This window comes from Microtus oregoni, unplaced genomic scaffold, assembly GCF_018167655.1.
Source record: "Microtus oregoni isolate MIOR12 unplaced genomic scaffold, Mior012 000079F_ref0000094, whole genome shotgun sequence".
NCBI classification, from domain to species: Eukaryota; Metazoa; Chordata; class Mammalia; order Rodentia; family Cricetidae; genus Microtus; species Microtus oregoni.
In genome coordinates this window covers 3,245,067-3,263,377 of record NW_024544537.1, presented here as the reverse complement: position 1 = coordinate 3,263,377, position 18,311 = coordinate 3,245,067, and the positions used below count along the sequence as shown (strand labels likewise).

General features: G+C 41.9%; 1 protein-coding gene across 1 annotated transcript in view; it reads left to right on the top strand.

Annotated features, from left to right (window-relative positions):
* Dmd (dystrophin) overlaps positions 1-18,311 on the top strand; it is a 1,759,261-nt gene that overhangs the window by 88,390 nt on the left and 1,652,560 nt on the right. The window contains exon 3 of the mRNA XM_041642825.1: positions 13,136-13,254. Within this exon, the coding sequence (XP_041498759.1) occupies positions 13,136-13,254 (119 nt within the window). The remainder of the gene's footprint in view (positions 1-13,135; positions 13,255-18,311) is intronic.

Genomic DNA, 18,311 nt, shown 5'->3' with positions numbered 1-18,311 from the left:
TTAGACTCACTCCAGGGCTGGCCCTATACTCATCCACTGACAGGACACTTTGCAATATCTGCACCACCACACTCCACACATATAGTTCACAGATCCTACTCTGTGGCTTAGCCTGTTTACTCCACACACACTCACACACATACACACACACACACACACACACACACACACACACACTCACACAAACACACACACTTGAATATTTTTATCCCCACATTCCTCTGGACCTAATGTGTATACCAAAACCAGTGTCCATGCCTTGTCTGGCTGTGTAGCAACAAATCATGGCCTCCAGGCTTCCACCTTATTCCAAGTCAGGTGACCCGGCCTAGCCTCAATATCTCTTTTACTGTGGTGAGCATACAGCCTCCTTTAATATACTCACTCACCTAAGGAGGCTTTCTACAACCAACATAAGCCCAGTCCATAACCAGTGTTCTCCTATCTTCTGGTGTCTAGCCTATTGAGAATATCACACACTATCAGACACTTGATTTTCAACATACTGTTATGTATAACCTGGAAACCATAAGAAATGTTTAATCTTAGTCTGGACTCCTTGCCTTGTATTAGTGAATTTTAGGCTTCAATATGTTGCAGCCTATTTAGAACATTTTTCCTATACTATAGAGAACATCTGGGCTACAGCCAGATATAATCCTATTTAAATAAACCAATAGGGTTCTTAGAGTTGCCCGTACCTCTTCACACCCTACCTAGACTTCCTATGTCCCCCTCCAGGATTTATCCAGGTGAATGTATCCATACTCAGTACTTGGTTTTCTATATTCAGTGGTATTTATCCTAGACAGAATGGACTCTTGCACTTTTCAGTAATGATTTGTGACATTCTTCAGGGACACAGATCTCAAATCACAACATAATTCCTAAAGCTACTTCTCTTCTATGGCCAACATCTAGGCTTCCCCAGCACTTAACACACCTGTACTGACTCATGGCTTACTTGCTCATTGTACATAACCCCACTCTTTATGAAATGTTACCTTGTCCTCCCAATGTTCAAACCTAGTGAATATTTCCTGTTCCAAATAGTGTTTTTCTACATCCCACCAAATATAGCTCATATTTATGTGGTATTCCCCTCTGTATATCTGTGTATCATCATGAGACTGTGGCATACTGGCGGCTCATGATTTGCTACATGTCAAATCCCTGACTCTGCCTACTTTCTCTCTATATCCCTGTTCAGATTTCCTGCCTGGCTTTACCAATCGATTGCCTAAAACATATTCTTGAATAACCAGTGGTAATAAAACATAGTCATGGCATACACAGGGTAATCTCACATCATCATATCTTACCCTCAACACACTAATGAATTCTTGTTTTTTCACATGCTGCCTGTCCTACTCTGGCCACCTGTGCCTTGCAGTTGTGAGCTGTATGCTTCTACCTATTTCCAAATCCTTCTGCCAAGCCTTGTCACAATAATTCCCACTGTGTTGTTGCCTTGTCAGTCCATGTCTGTATTTTCCACAATACTTTTTTGTGCCTACACCACCTCACTGCTCACCTGGTTTTTCCCCTCATCCTCTGGGGTCTACTCTGATGGCTACCCCCACTTCAAACACCCAACCAAATACTTGTTGTTGTTTTTTTTATATATACTGCCTGACCTCCACATCTACCTGTAGGACCCGTTGTGCTGTGTGTATACCCATGCTCCTTGCTCTGCCTTCCTATGTCCTCCCTTAGGGTCAAACCTCTTGAGTATGCCTTCACATGCATATTCACTGGATGCTTATTTTTTCACATCAGATGGATCTAGCTTGAGGTCACAGTACTTGGCCTAGTCTGGCTGTCTGCCCCTTATAGTGGGGACCTCTAAGCACCAACAGGGTCCCAAATCTCATGCTTTAGCCTAGTCTCAACACCTCTAATGTAGCTGGAAACTTTTTTCTGTTCTTCCTGTTCCTGCTAGACCAGCTTCTCTCCCAACCACAGGTCCCCATAACCACTTATAAAAGAATCATTAGGAGGCTGAATCGCTTGGAGGCTTCATACTAATTCTTTGGCTGATGGTTCAAGCTTCTTATTGATTAGCTCTTACATTTGCATTAACCCATTTCTAATAATCTATGTATCACCAAGTGCCCTGTGGCTTACTGGTAATGCTCTGGCATCGTATTCCTCTTGTGACTGATGGCATCTCATTACTCCACCTTCTTTCTCATTGTCTCTTTGCTTGGTTTTCCTGCCTAGCTATATTCTGCCCTGCCATAGGCCAAAATTTTTTTCTTAACTAATGATAATAAAATGTATTCACAGCATATAGAGGGTCATCTCACAACATCTCTTTTATGCCTGATCCCAGAAAGACCTACTCTACCAGGATCCACATACAGGACACTGTGCTTCCTATTGCACCAATATTTCCAAAGTCTTCCCTCAGGGTCTAACCTGTGAGTATTCCACACACAATGAGATATTAGATTTTCTACCTGCCTCATCTCTCTTAAGTAGCACAGCCAGTGTCCAATATTATTCTGCCTGTCTGACCCTTTAAATGTGCACCTCTAGGTTTCAGTAGGGTCTCAAATCCCTTTTCACAGATTTGCCCCACCACCTCCTTTTGTGCTGTAACAACACCAATAATCCTTCCACAACTATACCTTACTTCATTCACCCAGACCATCCTTTATACAGCCCAAACCACCCAACTCAATGCCTAGACTTTGCATGTTCTCCCTCAGTGTCAAGCCTCTTGAGTTTGCCTCCCTATATACTGTATGCTTGTTTTTCCACATCACCTATATCTAGCCTGGGGGTGATTATTTTTCCACATGAGCTGTATCTAGCCTGAGACCTAGTAATCTGGCCCAGTCTTGCTAGCAGCACCATGGAGTAGTGATTCTAGCTTTCCATGGCATCCCAAATCCAGTTTCTAGACCTCATCCCACCTTGTTCTATGCTATAGCCAACATCCAGGTTCCCTCAAGCACCTTCCTTACCCATATCCGCACACAAAATTCATTGCTTCCTGTCCTACCTTAGTTCACACTAGATTACCTATGGTTTTCCCCATGTTCTACCCTAATGAGCACCCTCCCTGTTGTATACTTGTAGTTTTATACCCCTTGGATCTAGCACAGTATCCCCATCCATTGCTTCCATGTAGTCTGCCTTCCTTCCCCTTGCAATAGGGATCTTGCAGTAAGATCCCAAATTTCATGCCCCAGGCTAGTCATACCACTTCTGCTTTTGCTATAAGCTCTTGCTATAAGCTCTTGCCATTACCCAATCTATCTTCATCTACCCATAGGATACTCTGTGCCTCCAATACCAATCCATTCAATAACCAGACTTTCCATGTCCTATCCCAGTGTCTACCTGTTGGAAAACCCACCCACAATAAGATACTTGTTTTTCCACCTCCCATCTTATCTCCACTGAGTAGCTCAGCCAATGTACAGTTGTAGTAATATGGGCGGTGGGGCTGCGTCCCCAGCACCCCGGCTGCCCACATGGCTAGCTTATGCTCCGAAATAACAACACACAAACTATATTTATTTAAACACTGCTTGGCCCTTTAGCTCTAGCCCTTACAGGCTAATTCTCACATCCCGATAAACCCATCTCTAATAATCTGTGAGCACCGGTCTTACCAGGAAAGATTCAGCATGTCTAATCTGGCGGCTTGCTTCATCATGTGCGTCTGCCTGGGAGAGTGGGAGCATGGCGTCTCTCTGAGGCGTCTGCTCCCGAGAGGAGAGCTGTCGAGTCTGAGCTCACTTCCTCTTCCTCCCAGCATTCTGTTCTGTTTACTCCTCCCACCTATCTTCTAACCAATGAGGGCCAAGCAGTTTCTTTTTATTTAACCAATGATCTTCCTCCATCATACAGTCATAATCTGACCATCTTCCCTTGGCAGTAGGGAGTGCTAGACTTCTGCAGGGACCCAAATGCCAAGCCCCTGCACAGTTTTTATCACCTCCTCCTGATATGGCCAACACCTAGGCTCCAACCAGGACCTGACAAACTCATATCCACCCACAGCATGCTTGTGATGTTTAGACCATATTACTCCATATATAGACATCCTGTGACTGCCCATGGTGAAGCCTGTTGAGGACACCACTGTACACATAATACTTGTACCACAATTGCATACTTCATTTTTACATCCCATAGGATCTATCTGGTATTCCACAGACAATACCCTTGCATACAATGGCTTCCAATACCTTTCAGTAGTTACCTCTAGCTTTCCAAAGAGTGTTGAATTACACACCTTCACCTTGTTCCACAATCCTGCTCCTATGTTGTAGTCAATTAATAGGGTCCCAACAAGAACTAGCCTAATCACACTCACCCATAGGATACCTTTTCCCACTTATACCATCTCATTCCATACCCATACTGCCTATGTCTTCCCCTAGTGTTGAAGGAGGGCCCACTTGTACATCCCAGCCTCCCAGCTAGCTTAGCCTTGAAATAACCACACAGAAATTATATTAATTAAATCAGTGTTTGGTCCATAAGCTCTAGCATCTAATTTGCTAACTCTCACATCTTGATTTAACCCATTTCTATTAATCTGTATATCGCCACATGGCAGTGGCTTACTGGCAAAGATTCAGCATGTCTGACTCTGGCAGTGGCTCCAAAGCATCTCTCTGACTCTTTCCTTCTCCCAGCATTCAGTTTTGTCTTCCCTGCCTACCTAAGTTCTGCCCTATCAATAGGCCAAGGCACTTGCTTTATTTATTAACCAAGAAAAGCAACACACAGAGGGGACTCCCACATCCCCTTCCCTTTTCTGTTTAAATAAAAAGAAAGGTTTTAACATAGTAAAATTAAATATAACAGGCATCAAGCAAGAATTACAGTTACAATATTTATATTTACTTTATCTTTTATCATAACTAAGGAAAACTGTAACTATCTATTCTTCAACTCCATCAAAGACTGCAGACGGCTATAATATTTCCTAAGTAAACAGGAAGTACATTGTAAGCAACTTCCAAAACTCTAGAATTGACAGAGACATCCTACTGCCTGGACAGTCACCCAAAGTTTCTCTGTATCATTAGAGCATCCATCTTCAGCCTACAGGCCCATACTGTCTAGCATACTTTTCCACGTAGCAGGAAATTTCAAAGACAGTTCAGTCACTTTCTTCTGTATCCTGTAGCATGTCTCATAGACTCTTTCATGAAGGAAGAACCCCTAAGGATCATCTCACCATTAGGCAAGTTTAGCAGTCCTTTTTCTGTGAGTACTGTATGTCCAATTCAGCAGTGGAGGCAAGAGCAGTTTTTTTGCCCAAATGGCTAAGGAGACTGTTCAATGCCCATCTTCCTCTCAAAGTAATTGGTGCTGCCAGGAGCAGATGTGTCTCACTGTCATGAAAAGTCTTAAATTTTTAAAACATTTTAAATGCCATATTCTGAAGGTCTCAGAAAGATCTGAAGAACACCTAATTAACTGAAATCTACCTATCTATCTATCTATCTATCTATCTATCTATCTATCTATCTATCTATATATATATATATATATAGAAAATCTAACTAACATAACTACAAGCTTGACTATTATAGATGAGTATCTATTAACCTTTATTTCTTAATTATACATTTTTAAATGAACTATACAATCATCATACCTTAATCAAGATAAGAAATACATATACATATAACAAAATTGACCTTCAATTTGTATCAATAAATGAAGATCCATATCCATGCAAATCTCTATAGCATATCCCCATTTAAATGGAAACAAACCTTTATAAACAATATTTGGGGAATACAGGCATAGTTTTTTTTCCATATTACTTCCTGCTGTTTGGGGGCACTGTTAATCAGGTCTTTTATGGTGTATCCTGTATACTAGGTTCATCTCAGTCAGCAATTGGGCCAAGTAATTTTTTGAGGGTGTTCACAGCAACCTTTAAGGGGGTCTTTTTCCATGAAACCATATTAGTCTGGAAGCAATCCACAGGTTCTCATCTTCTGTGGAAACAAGAGAAGAATTTTCCAAAGCAACATATCCTTACACCAAAATTTGAAAGTCCTGATACCTTTATAATATACATGCTGGTTTGGATCACCAATTCGTACAATGAAATACCTCTCTGTACTTAGCTCCTTCACAGTCAAAAACTCAAAGAAAACACAATAATACACATAATCCAGACTCTCTGTAAATTTTCCATTTTTATGTGGCTTATTTTTCTTCATTCCTTTTAATCTATGACTATCAGTACTCTGTCTCTTTGAAGACTTTAACCTTTTTTTTAAAGAATTAACTTTATTTTATGACTATACTCTTTTTCTTCTCTCTTCTAAGCCTACGTACATTTATCCAACACTGTGACCCATTTAGAGGTCTTTTATGTCTGAATCTGTCCTATTGTGACTCTGTAATTCTTTATTGTCCAGTAGCATTTTTTAAAATACTGCTTCTTAAAAACTTAAGTTGTGCTATAAATAGGGTATATATGGCACTTCCTGCTTTCTCAGCACAGTCTAAAACTTAAGCTGTGCCATTACTAGGTCAAATATGGTAAAGGAGTTCTTGCTCCACCCAGCCAAGCATGGCAGAGTCACTTGTGCCTCTGAGCCACAGGCATACTGCCCCATTTCCAGGCACTTAGCAGGTCCACTTTGCCACAAAGCAAGCCTTAGCACCTTGCTCACAAACCCCATCCAGATGTTCTGTCTCTAGAGGCAGAGGTTGTGCTGGCAACACAGCCAGCATTTCAAAACCACTGTTCTTTTCTTCTGGGGTTGAGTCAGGAAGATCTCTCCTAAAGGAGCTGCAGCAAGCCTCCAGCAAACAGCAAGAAGCTGTGTTAAATCTGTATTTTTTCTAGAATTCCTTTTCAAGCCCTCTCAGGTTTTATATTGACTTAGTCCAACACGTTGGTGCCAATTGTTACATGGAACCACTTATTCATCCCAGCCTCCCAGGTAGCTTAGCCCTGAAATAACCACACAGAAATTAAATCTCTGCTTGGCCCATTAGCTCTAGCTTCTTATTGGCTAACTCTCTCATCTTGATTTAACCCATTCCTATTAATCTGTATATTGCCACATAGCATTGGCTTACTGGCAAAGATTCAGCATGTCTCACTCTGGTAGTGATTCCATAGCATCTCTCTGACTCTTTCCTTCTCCCAACATTCAGTTCTGTCTTTCCTGCATACCTAAGTTCTGCCCTATCAACAGGACAAGGCAGTTTCTTTATTCATTAACCAAGAAAAGCAACACACAGAGGGAACTCCCACATCACCCTAGGGTCTATCCTGATGAATAGCCTACTCATTGGACATTGATTTTGCATATTCCACTGGTTCTTCCTTGATTCTTACAGGCAGTGTCCAACACTAGAATGTGTACCTGGCATTGTAAGTGCCAAATTCACAAAGTTTCAATTCCTATACCCCATCTAATCCCATCACCTATTCCTGCACTGTCTTCAACATCTAGACTCCTAACAGGACCCTCTACACCGGCAGTTCTATACCTGTTGTTTGTGATGCCTTTGGGGGTTGCATATAAGATAGCATGCATGCAAGATATTTACATTAGTTATGAAGTAGCAATGGAATAATTTTATGGTTTGGGAACAGCCCAACATAAGGAATTATATTAAAGGGTCATAGCATTAGGGAGATTGAGAACTAATACTTTATACTCACATCCACCCACAGAACACTTTGTACCACCTAAACTACTCCATGCCCAGATTTCCTGTATCCTCCTACTGAGTATAGGATAGTGAATTAACCCCATTACCTCCATACTTATCTTTTTACTTCCAATGGCATCTAGGCTGGATGGAACAAACACTGCTTCAATATAGAATGGTACCTGAGCTTTGAAGTTCAGACCTCAAACATTGTTCCATATCAAAAACCATGAGCCTATATATATATGCTCCTATATATATATATGAGCCTAGCCTTCTATATCTTCCATGTTATAACCAAAGCCTAGGCTCCTGCCATGATCCACTCACTGTATGTACCCACATGGCCATTTGTTCTGCTTATACAACTCTACTCCCTACCCACTCTTTCCATGTCCTTATTCAGCCTGAGTCAAACCTGTTGAATACTCCCCCCAACACACATATTTGTGCAAATAAGATATATTCCCCCATATTTTGTAGGATCTAGATTTGCTACAGGCCCACTTCCCACACCCAGTCTAGATACCTGTACCTGGAAGTTGGGATCTATATAGATCTTCATGGTCATAAATCACACAGCCTTGATAGACCATTTCCTTTGGTGTCGGTACCTATATCCAGGCTGTAGCCAAGACTCACCATATTAGCACCCACTCACAGTAATTGTTATGCTGCCTACACCACACACTCTGTACGAAGACTTCCCTTGTCTCCTTTAGAGTATAGCCTATAGTGTAACTCCAAAATAAGTAGATTCATTTTCTTCTGCATACCACTGAATCTAGCCCTGGTTACACAGCTAGTGTGCTTGCCTATTCTGGAAACTACAATTTAAAGAAGGAAGTTCTAGGCTTCCACACAGTTTCAATTCCTGAAGCATAGCCTAGTCCTCAGCAACTCCTGCTGTGCTATGCCCAACATATAGACTCTGGATAATACCCTCTCTACCCACATTCATGGCAAGGGCATTTTGAGACACCAATACCACTCTAATATATTCCCAGACTTTCCCTGTCTTCCTCTAGGGTCTAGAATTTTAAAGACTCCTCCCCACACCAAGATACTTGTTTTTCCACATTGACCAGATAAATATGGTTCTGGTTCCCACAGACAAAGAACACACCTAGTCTGGTACAACTTGCCATCTGCTAGCTTCCTCTTGGCCTCAGCAGTGTCCTACTCTGGTACCCCAAGTTAGTACTACCATCTTATCCGGAGTATTGCCAACATAGAGCATTTCACCAAGACTCACCTTAATAACATCTACCTGCATGACATTCTGAGCTTCCTACACCACCATACTCCAAGCATAGATCTCTTAAATTCTGCCTTAATATATAACCTAGTGACTATAGTCTCCACTCAGTATATTGTGCTGTATCCTGTGGGATCTAGCTTAGATTGAACGGACGCTGCTTTATTCTAGAATGGCACTTAAAAAATTCAGTAGAGAACTCTATCCTTGCCCATGGTCCCTATACTCAGGCACATGACTATTCTCACCACTGATTTCTCTGCTTACATCTAAGCTTTTGTTAAGACTGTTTCAGCCACATGGCCCTTTGTGCCACCTATACCACTCCACTCCATACCCATTATTCACATGTCCTCCCCTTTAGTCAAGCTTGTTGAGTATACCACCCACACACAAGATACTAAATTTTCCACTTCCTGCATAGTACCTGGTATAGTGCCAGTGCACAGACATAGTCTGTTCAGCTATGCTTTGCAGTAGGAGCTTGTAGGGTTCTGCAGGGTTCCACATCCCTCAAGCTGGCCTAGTTCTGCCACCTCTTTTTGTATTATAGACAACACAAGTGTTTTATCCTGGACATGATATACCAGTATCCACCAAATAGGACCTTTGATACTGTCTATAGCACCACATTCCATACCCAGACTCCCCAATTCCTTCTCTAAAGCCTAGCTTGTGTATAGCCCACAAACAAGTGGGTACATGTTTTTCTACATCCTACCCACTGGATCTAGTCCTGGTTGCATAGTCAGTGTACCTGGCTATTCTGAAAACTGCAAGTAGATTTTCAATTCCTGAAGCATAGCCTAGCCCCACCAATTTCTGCAGTGCTGAAGACAACATATAGTCTCCTGTCAGTACCCTCGACACCTATATCTTCCCAGATGATACTTTGAGATACTGACAGCAGCCCACTATATTCCCAGATTTTCCATGTCCTCCTCCAGGGTCTAGACTGTTGAGTATACCTCCCAACAACCAGACACTTTTTTTCCATATAAAATGGATAAACTCTGATTCCAAAAGCACAGACTGGACCTATTCTGACACACCTTGCTTTCTCCTAGTCGACTCTGCTCCTCAGTAGTATTAGAAATCCTACATCCCAGCCTAGTTTTACTACCTCCTTTTGGGCTATAAACAACATTTAGGCTTCCACCAGGGACTGGCCTGTCCATATCTACCCATAAAACACTTTCACCTTCATACAACTCCACTTACCAAACTCAGAGTCCCTCTCCCACTGGGCACTTGTTTTGCATGTCCAGTATGATAGAGCATATATTGAATAGCCACTGTACAATTTTGTATTGGCACCAGATCACTGCAATGTAGATCTCTTACCTCCCACAGTGTCCAAAATCCTAAGTTCATTGCTGGTTGTACCATCTCTTCATATGATGTAGCTAACTTCTAGTCTCCTGACAAGACCCACCCTCTCTACCTGCTCATCAAAGCCCTTTGTCTTACTTAGAGCATCCCACTCCCTACATCTTTTCATGTCCTCTCTGTGAGTCAAGCCTGTTAACTATGCTCACATACAAACAGTATACTTACTTTCCATGTCAAATGGGATCTAATTGCCACCCTGTCATGATATGACCGCCAGCACCTTGCAGTAGTGACATATTGTTTTTTCCCATTTGCTCAATTCCCATGCCTTATTATGCCCTACCTCTTCCTCCTGTGTTGTAGCCAACACCTTGGCTCACATCATGATCAGCCTACTCATATCTGTCCAAAGGATTCTTTTTTAAGCTTATGCCATAATACTCTAAATCTATATGTTCCCAAGTCCTCTCCCTTGGTCTTGCTTGTGAGTATTCTCTCCACTGGACGTTTGCTTTTTCCACATGCCAGCGGATATCTTCTGGCTCCCATAGTCTATGATCAGATCTAGCCTGGCTGCCTGGACTTTCAATAGTGACCCCTTTCTATAGATTTTTCAATTATTACACCCTACCATCACTTCACCCTGTGCTCTTTAACATCTTCACTTCCAGCAGTTCCCTCACAACCATAAGACTATTTGTGCTGCATAAACCCCCACACACTCCATACCCAAAATTTCTAGTGCAGCACCGGGATCGAACCTATCGAGTACCCACCCCCTCTTATACTTAAACATTAGGCACTTATATTACATAGCCCATGATATCTAGCCTAGATAGAACAGCATTTTCTTTGCTTTGGAATGGCACCTATACCCTACTTAGAGAACTCTACCTACTACAGAGTTGAAATCTAAAGCCTAGGCCTACTTCTCCCTCTATCTGTGTTGTTTCCATATCCAGAGTCTAGCTAGGACCTGTCAAAACCACCTCCACCTACAGGATCCCTTGTGCACGCTTTGCAGGTTATCCGAACCCATTCCATAATCAGTGTTTGCATGTCTGTTGCCTTGGTCAAGCCTGTTTATAGTACCACCACCATGACCTCAGTTTGGTTTGACATCTCTAGCCTTCTGTATCTTCTCAAATACTGTGTTCCAGCCTACTTTGACCACATCCTCCTGTGCTGTAGTCAATATCTAGTCTGGCCCCAGTACCCAGTCTATTCATAAATACCCACAGTAACTACCATTTTATTTGCCAGTATCATCTTACTCTAATTCTAGGCTTCCACCAGAATCTAGATTTGTGAGTACCCCTAGTTGTTACCCAGGGTCTATACTGGTGAGTCACTTCTACCCACGGCTGAATATTCATTTTTCACATACTATGAAACCTAGTCTATATTGAATCACCACTGATTTGTCCCAGAATGACTACCTGTACTTTGCTGTAGAGATCTGTAACCTCATCTAGGGTCCCAAATTCAAGATTCTCAGTAGGTCTACAATCTTCCATCTGTAATACAGCCCATACCTAGGTTCTCAACTTCTTCTGGCCTATTCACACTCACCTACAGGATACTTTATGTTGCTGATGCCATGCAATTCCATACCTAACCTTGCCATGTCCTCACCCAGGGTTAAGCCGGTAGAGATTACCTCCACTACCCACATACACAAGATAACTTGTCTTTCCACATCCTATCTGATCTAGTCTGGGTGCAGTTTCGGTGACTAGAGGCTAGGAAGTTAATACTCCACCTTTTCATATTTATTCATATCTATTCATATTTATTCATAGGTGTAATAAATGTTGTTCATATCTCAAGGGTGTGGGGTCATCAACTGGAGCTTGGTCAACTTACCACGTTTCATACACCTAATACCAAACAAACAAAAACAACATACTGTCTCTCTTCTAGCATTCATCAACTTTCAATAGCCTTCATTTGGGGGGGGTGTTCTTGTGCCACTCCCCTACCTATCCTAGAATATCAATAGACTCCCTCTTGTGAATATCTTCTGCAGGCAACCATTGTTACAATGGATTCATGAGTGTAGTAGTCCTGTTATATCTAGAAAACATGGAATTATTGCTTTTGTGATGACGATGAATTAGAAGCTCAAAGAAGAGATGTAAGATAGGCTTAGGAATTTAGGAGTTACTTGTGAATAGATCATATTTCAATCTCAATATTGATTAAATAGCATATTTTATTAATAGATGATGTTTAATAATAATTTCTTCCTTATTTTCTTAATGAATTTTATCTTTTTCAATTTTATTGTGGCATAATTCGCAAAATTTTTACACCCTTAACATGGGAAATGTCAACATACTAGGTTACAATTGCAATTTATTTAAATTAAAAAATGTTCTTGAGGGATAATGTTTTAGTTATTGTTTTGCTGTGAGGAGACACAATGGCCGAAATAGCTTATAGTTCATTTAGGTGGGGGCTTGCTCAGTTTCAAAGGGTTAGTACATAATCATTACTGTGTAGAGTGACAGCAAACAGACAGCTACTTTTCTAGAATCATGTCTGTCTGTTTGCTGTCAAGTTGTAGGCAAGAGAAAGAAAGAGACTAGGCCTGAAATCTACTGTTGAAGACCCAAAGTCCACCCCTACAAAGCCACACCTACTACAACAATGCCATACCTCTTAATCCTTACTAGATAGTACCACTAACTGGCGAGCAAGCACACAAGTATATGAGCCTAAGGCCTTTTCTCATTCAAACCACCACAGGTAATAAGAATCTATTAATTCTTATAGACTTTGGGAATTAAAAAGTCAAACAAAATATCTTGGTTAAGAATTGAAAAGGTTTCATAGTGCATTGCATATTAATGAATTTCTTTTTTATGTATATATCTGTTTCAGGCCAGAACTCTTTGATTGGAATAACGTGGTTTCCCAGCAGTCAGCCACACAAAGACTGGAGCATGCCTTCAATATCGCCAAATGTCACTTAGGCATAGAAAAGCTTCTTGATCCTGAAGGTTGGTACATTTCCTGACTATCTTAATTTTTAATATGGTTTGTCTTAATTATTTTCTGTCTCACTCAGACTTTACATTTACGTATAGTAAACGCAAAATAAAAAGACATGCAGGACGAGATCCTGTCTAAACAATAACTACAAGTAGAAAGGAATGTATTTTAGTGCTTTCCTGTGTTTTGAGAATATAAAAAGTGCTAGGGTCTATCTGATATTACAAATTCACATAAAAATATAGTTCTCAATATACAAAGTTTTAAAACTGAAGTGTAGCACTTTGTGAGGACAAAGAGGAAAACAAAAAAAAAATTCTACACTATTTGTAACTCATGGTTGGAGCATGTTGTATTGGAGAACATTTATTACAAATAATTACCAATACATAATTATTTAATTATTCTACCCAATGATTTGATAGATAACTCAGCTATAATTGATTAATTACTCTTGTTAATTTAGTTCATGTGCTTTCTAAAAGGCAATATAGTTTATTATTTAAATCAGAATGTTTAAACCTGCACTGCTTCTGTTAGAATTTGCCATTTTGAGGAGGTCATCAGTTGATGGTTATTTATGTTTGGCCTCATTAATTGACAGACAGAATTGCAGGATTTATATTTTTACTATATCACTCTTAAATGACTTACATCTTTGTCACTGAAACTACAAATCCATATCTTCTGGGCACCTGAATTAGCAGCATATTGATTTCTTGACCTCTGACTTCTTCTTTCCTGGTACCCAATGAGACACTTCCGTATTGTGCTCACATTGTGAAATTAGTCTGTTATCCCTTTGCTAAGACATGACCAAACATTTAGAAGTTTAAGTAGCAAAATTAGTGAGTTCTTAAATATGAATGAAATTGATACTTGGGCAGAAACTGAAGAATATAGAAACTTATAATTAAATGATCTTTGAAATATTAAATTATTTTTTAAACAAGACATACTCAAGAGGTGTTTCTGACAGGTTACATTCTGAAAAATGTTTGAAATGACTCAAAAGATCAAATTTTACTGATAAATTTACTATCAATTAAAGTCTAGTCAATTGTTTCAGTTATGAAACATGTTTACTAGAACTCATCTTGTAGTTTCTTATCAGAACAGGGATAATTAACAACAAATAAGCTCAGAAAATGATATTCTCAGATGATATGATACAATAAATAAGACACTTCCTGCCAAGCTTGAGGACCCAGGTTTAAGCCCTACTACCGACATGGTAGAAGGAAATAACAAACTCTGATATATTATGCTCTCACCTCAACATATTTTGGAATGTGTGTACCTATGTGTACATGCATACATGTGTGCACATACACACACACTGTAGAAATGTATTTTTGATTAATTTATTCTATGTCTTTTACATCATGTTTCTTGATCCCATTCATTTCCCTGTTCCATAGCATCTGACTTATGCCCTGCATACCACCCAAATAAAACAAAACTTAAGAGAAAATAGAAAATTAAAAAGCAGAAAGTTAAAAATCTTGCCATGGAAGCTGCAGTGTGACACAGTGAGTCACGCTTTGAATACCTTTGTCGTTTTTTTTTTTTTATTTGCAATTGTTCATTGCAAAGAATCATGCTTCTGGTTCAAGGCCTCTGGTTTATACTACCCTATCAATAGGTAATGGGGACAGCTATTCCATACTCACAAATTTGGGGCTAGCTTATCCACACTTCTCCTAACAGGGCTGTCTCTATAGTTCTGCCCTGGATTGGTTCAAGGCCATTTCTCCTGGGTGTTGCAGCTTGTGAGGGTCAGGGATAGCTCTCCCACTCTTATGACTACAGGGACAGCTGTCCCACCTACTACAGGCCCTGGCACCTCAAGATACATAAGAAAAGTGGAGAGCTCTCCTATGTTTACAACAGACTGGACTGGCTCTTCCACCCTGAGCTAAGAGGAATGATTCTATTGTGTGTCCTTGGCGAGGTACAGGGCCTGCTCTCCTGAGCGTATGGCTACCAGTATGGTTTTATCACTATTAAAGTCAAAGATTCAACTCTACAACATGCCCAAGACATCGGTGGGCCAGAGATGAGGTAGGAGGGCAGCACTCCCCTGCCCATTCGGTCACAGGACAGATGAGAAATTGTGAGAACTCTGCCAGGCTTACAAATCTGGGGCTGGCTCACACACAGCTGAGCTGACATGATTGGCTCTATTGTGCTACCCTGGAGAGGCACAGGGCCTGCTTGCCTTAGCTTTGCAGCTGGTAGTGGTCCAGTACAGTTTTGTTGCTTTTATGGTCACAGGGTAAGATATAACACCTGCCCCATATATTGGTGGGCAAGTAATGGGATAGAAGCGTAGCGCACCCCTGCCCATGCAGCAACAAGACAGAGGAGAAATAGGGAGAGCTCTTCTATACTTACAACTTTGGGGCTGGCTCACCCACATCTGAACTGACAAGGTGAGGAGGAGGGCCTGCTCTGCCAAGTGTTGTGGGGGTCAGAGATAACTCTCCTGCTTCTATAACCACAGGGTCATCTCAAAGACCTCCCTAAGACAGTGATGGGCAGGGAGGAGGAGGGGATGTATCCTATACCCGTACCACCACCAAAGTTATGGCTAATGGTGTCAGCTCTCCCATACACACAAATTTGGGAGTTGACCACCCACACCTCTGCTAACAGATTGTCTCTATTAGTCTCCCTCAGCATGGTTTGGGGCCAGTTCACCCAGTTATTGCAGCTTTGGGGATCTGGGATAGCTCCCCCACACGAATGACTGCAGTTCCAACTCTGCTACCTGCTACGGGCCCTGGCACCACAAGACACATGAGAAATGGGGAGTGTTCTCCCATGCTTACTATTTCTGGGCTGGCTCGTCCACAACTGAGCTAACAAGTATGGCTTTATTGCACTTCCTTGGTGAGGAACATGGTCCACTCTCCTGAGTGTTGTAGCTGATTGTACTCCAGTACAGTGTTCCAGATCTTATGGTCACACGGTCAGCTCTAACACTTGTCCAGAACATCGATGGATGAGGTATGGGTTAGGAGAGCAGTTCTGCCCTGCCCATGCAGCCACAAGATAGATGAGAAATGGGGAGAGCTCACCCATGCTTACAAATTCAGACCTGGCTCACTCACACCTGAACTGGCAATGTTGGCACTATTGTGCTGCCCTATTGAGAAGCAGGGCCTGCTCTTCCAAGTTTTGCAGATGATTAGGGTCAAAGATAAGTTATTTTCTGCTCTAATGACCATGGGGTTAGCTCAAAGACCTTTCTCTGACATTTACCTGGGGGAGAGGGTAGCACTCTCCTACCTATGGTACCACCAAACAGCTAAATGGAGACAGCTCTCCCATACTCAGTTGTGGACCTAGCTCAACCACACCTCTCCTAATAAGGCTGTCACTATCGTTCTACCCTGGCATGATTCAGGGCCAGTTCTCCCAGGTGTTGCAGCTGGTAAGGGTCAGGGATAGCTCTCCCATAGTTATAACTACAGGGCCAGCATTCATATCTTTATAGGACCTAGCATATCAAGACACATGAGAAATGTTGAGAGCTCTCCTATGTTACAACTTTGGGACTGGCTCGTCCATACCACCTGTGCTAACAGGGATGGCTCTATTGTGATGCCTTGGTGAGGTTCAGGGCTTCCATTCCTAAGTGTTGCAGTGGGTTGTAGTTCATGACAGTTTCTCTTCTGGTCACAGGGTCAGCTCTACCACTTGTCTTAGACATTGATGGACCAGGGATGGGGTAGGGTCAGCCATCACCTGCCCATGCAGCAATAAGACAGATGAGAAATGGTGAGAGCTCTCCCATGCTTACAATTTTGGGGATAGCTCACCTATATCTGAGCAGACTTGGTTGGCTGTATTGTGCTGCCCTGGTGAGGTGCAGGGACTGCTCTCTTGAGTATTGAGATAGTGGTGCTTCAGTGTAGTTTTCCTGATCTAATAATCATAGGATCAGCTCTACCCCCAGCCCCAGAAAACAAAAGGTCATAGGTATGATAGGAGGGCTTCTCCTCACTGCCCATGCACCCACAAGACAGATAAAAACTGGGGAGAGGTATCCCATGTTTACAATGTTAGAGCTGGTGTATCCACTCCTGAACTGTCATGGTTGATTCTATTGTGCTGCCTTGGTGACATGCAAAGCATGATCTCCTGAGTATTGCAGCTGGTCATAGTTCAATATGGTTCTCCTGCTCTTATGATTACAGGGGTCAGCTCTAACTTTAGCAGCCCCACACATTTATGGGCTTGGGATGGGGTTGGCAGGCAGCCGCCCCATGCCCATGCAGCCACAAATCAGATGTGAAATCCAGAGAGCAATCCCATGCTTACAACTTTAGGGCTGGGTCACCCACTCATGAGCTGACACAGATAGCTATATTGTGATTCCCTGACAAGGTACATGGCCTGCTCTGCTGAGTGTAGTAGCTGGTAGGGATCATATATAGTTCTCATGCTCTTATGTCCACAGGGGAGGCTCTATCACCTGCCACCAGAATTTGATGGATGGGGGAGGAGGGAGGCAGCTCTCTTCAATATGTGTTGCTACCAAATAAATGGGTAATGGGGACAACTCTCACATGCTCACAACTTGGGGGCTGGCTCACCCATACCTGACCCTACATGGTTAGCTCTATTGTAGTTCCTTGATGATGTGCAGGACCAGTTCTCCTGAGTGTTATAGCTGGTGATAATCCAACACAGTTTTCTCACTCTTAATATCACAATGTCTATCCTCATTGAAAGACATTGATGGATCAGACATGGGCTAGCAGGAATACTCACTCCCTGCCCATGCAGCCACAAGATAGATGAGAAATGTGGAGCGCTCTCCTTTGGGTACAACATTGGGGCTGGTTCTTCCACATCTGAGCTGATATGGTTGTCTCTTTTGTGGTACTCAGGTGTGGTGCAGGGGCTGCTCTGCTGAAAGTTTTAGCTGGTGGTAGTCCAAAGTAGTTTTCTGGCTCTTATGATCACAGGATCAACTCTACCCCTAGCACCAGACATTGATGGGCTAGGATATGGTACGGAACACCATAATAAGATGAAGGAGAAACGTGGAGAC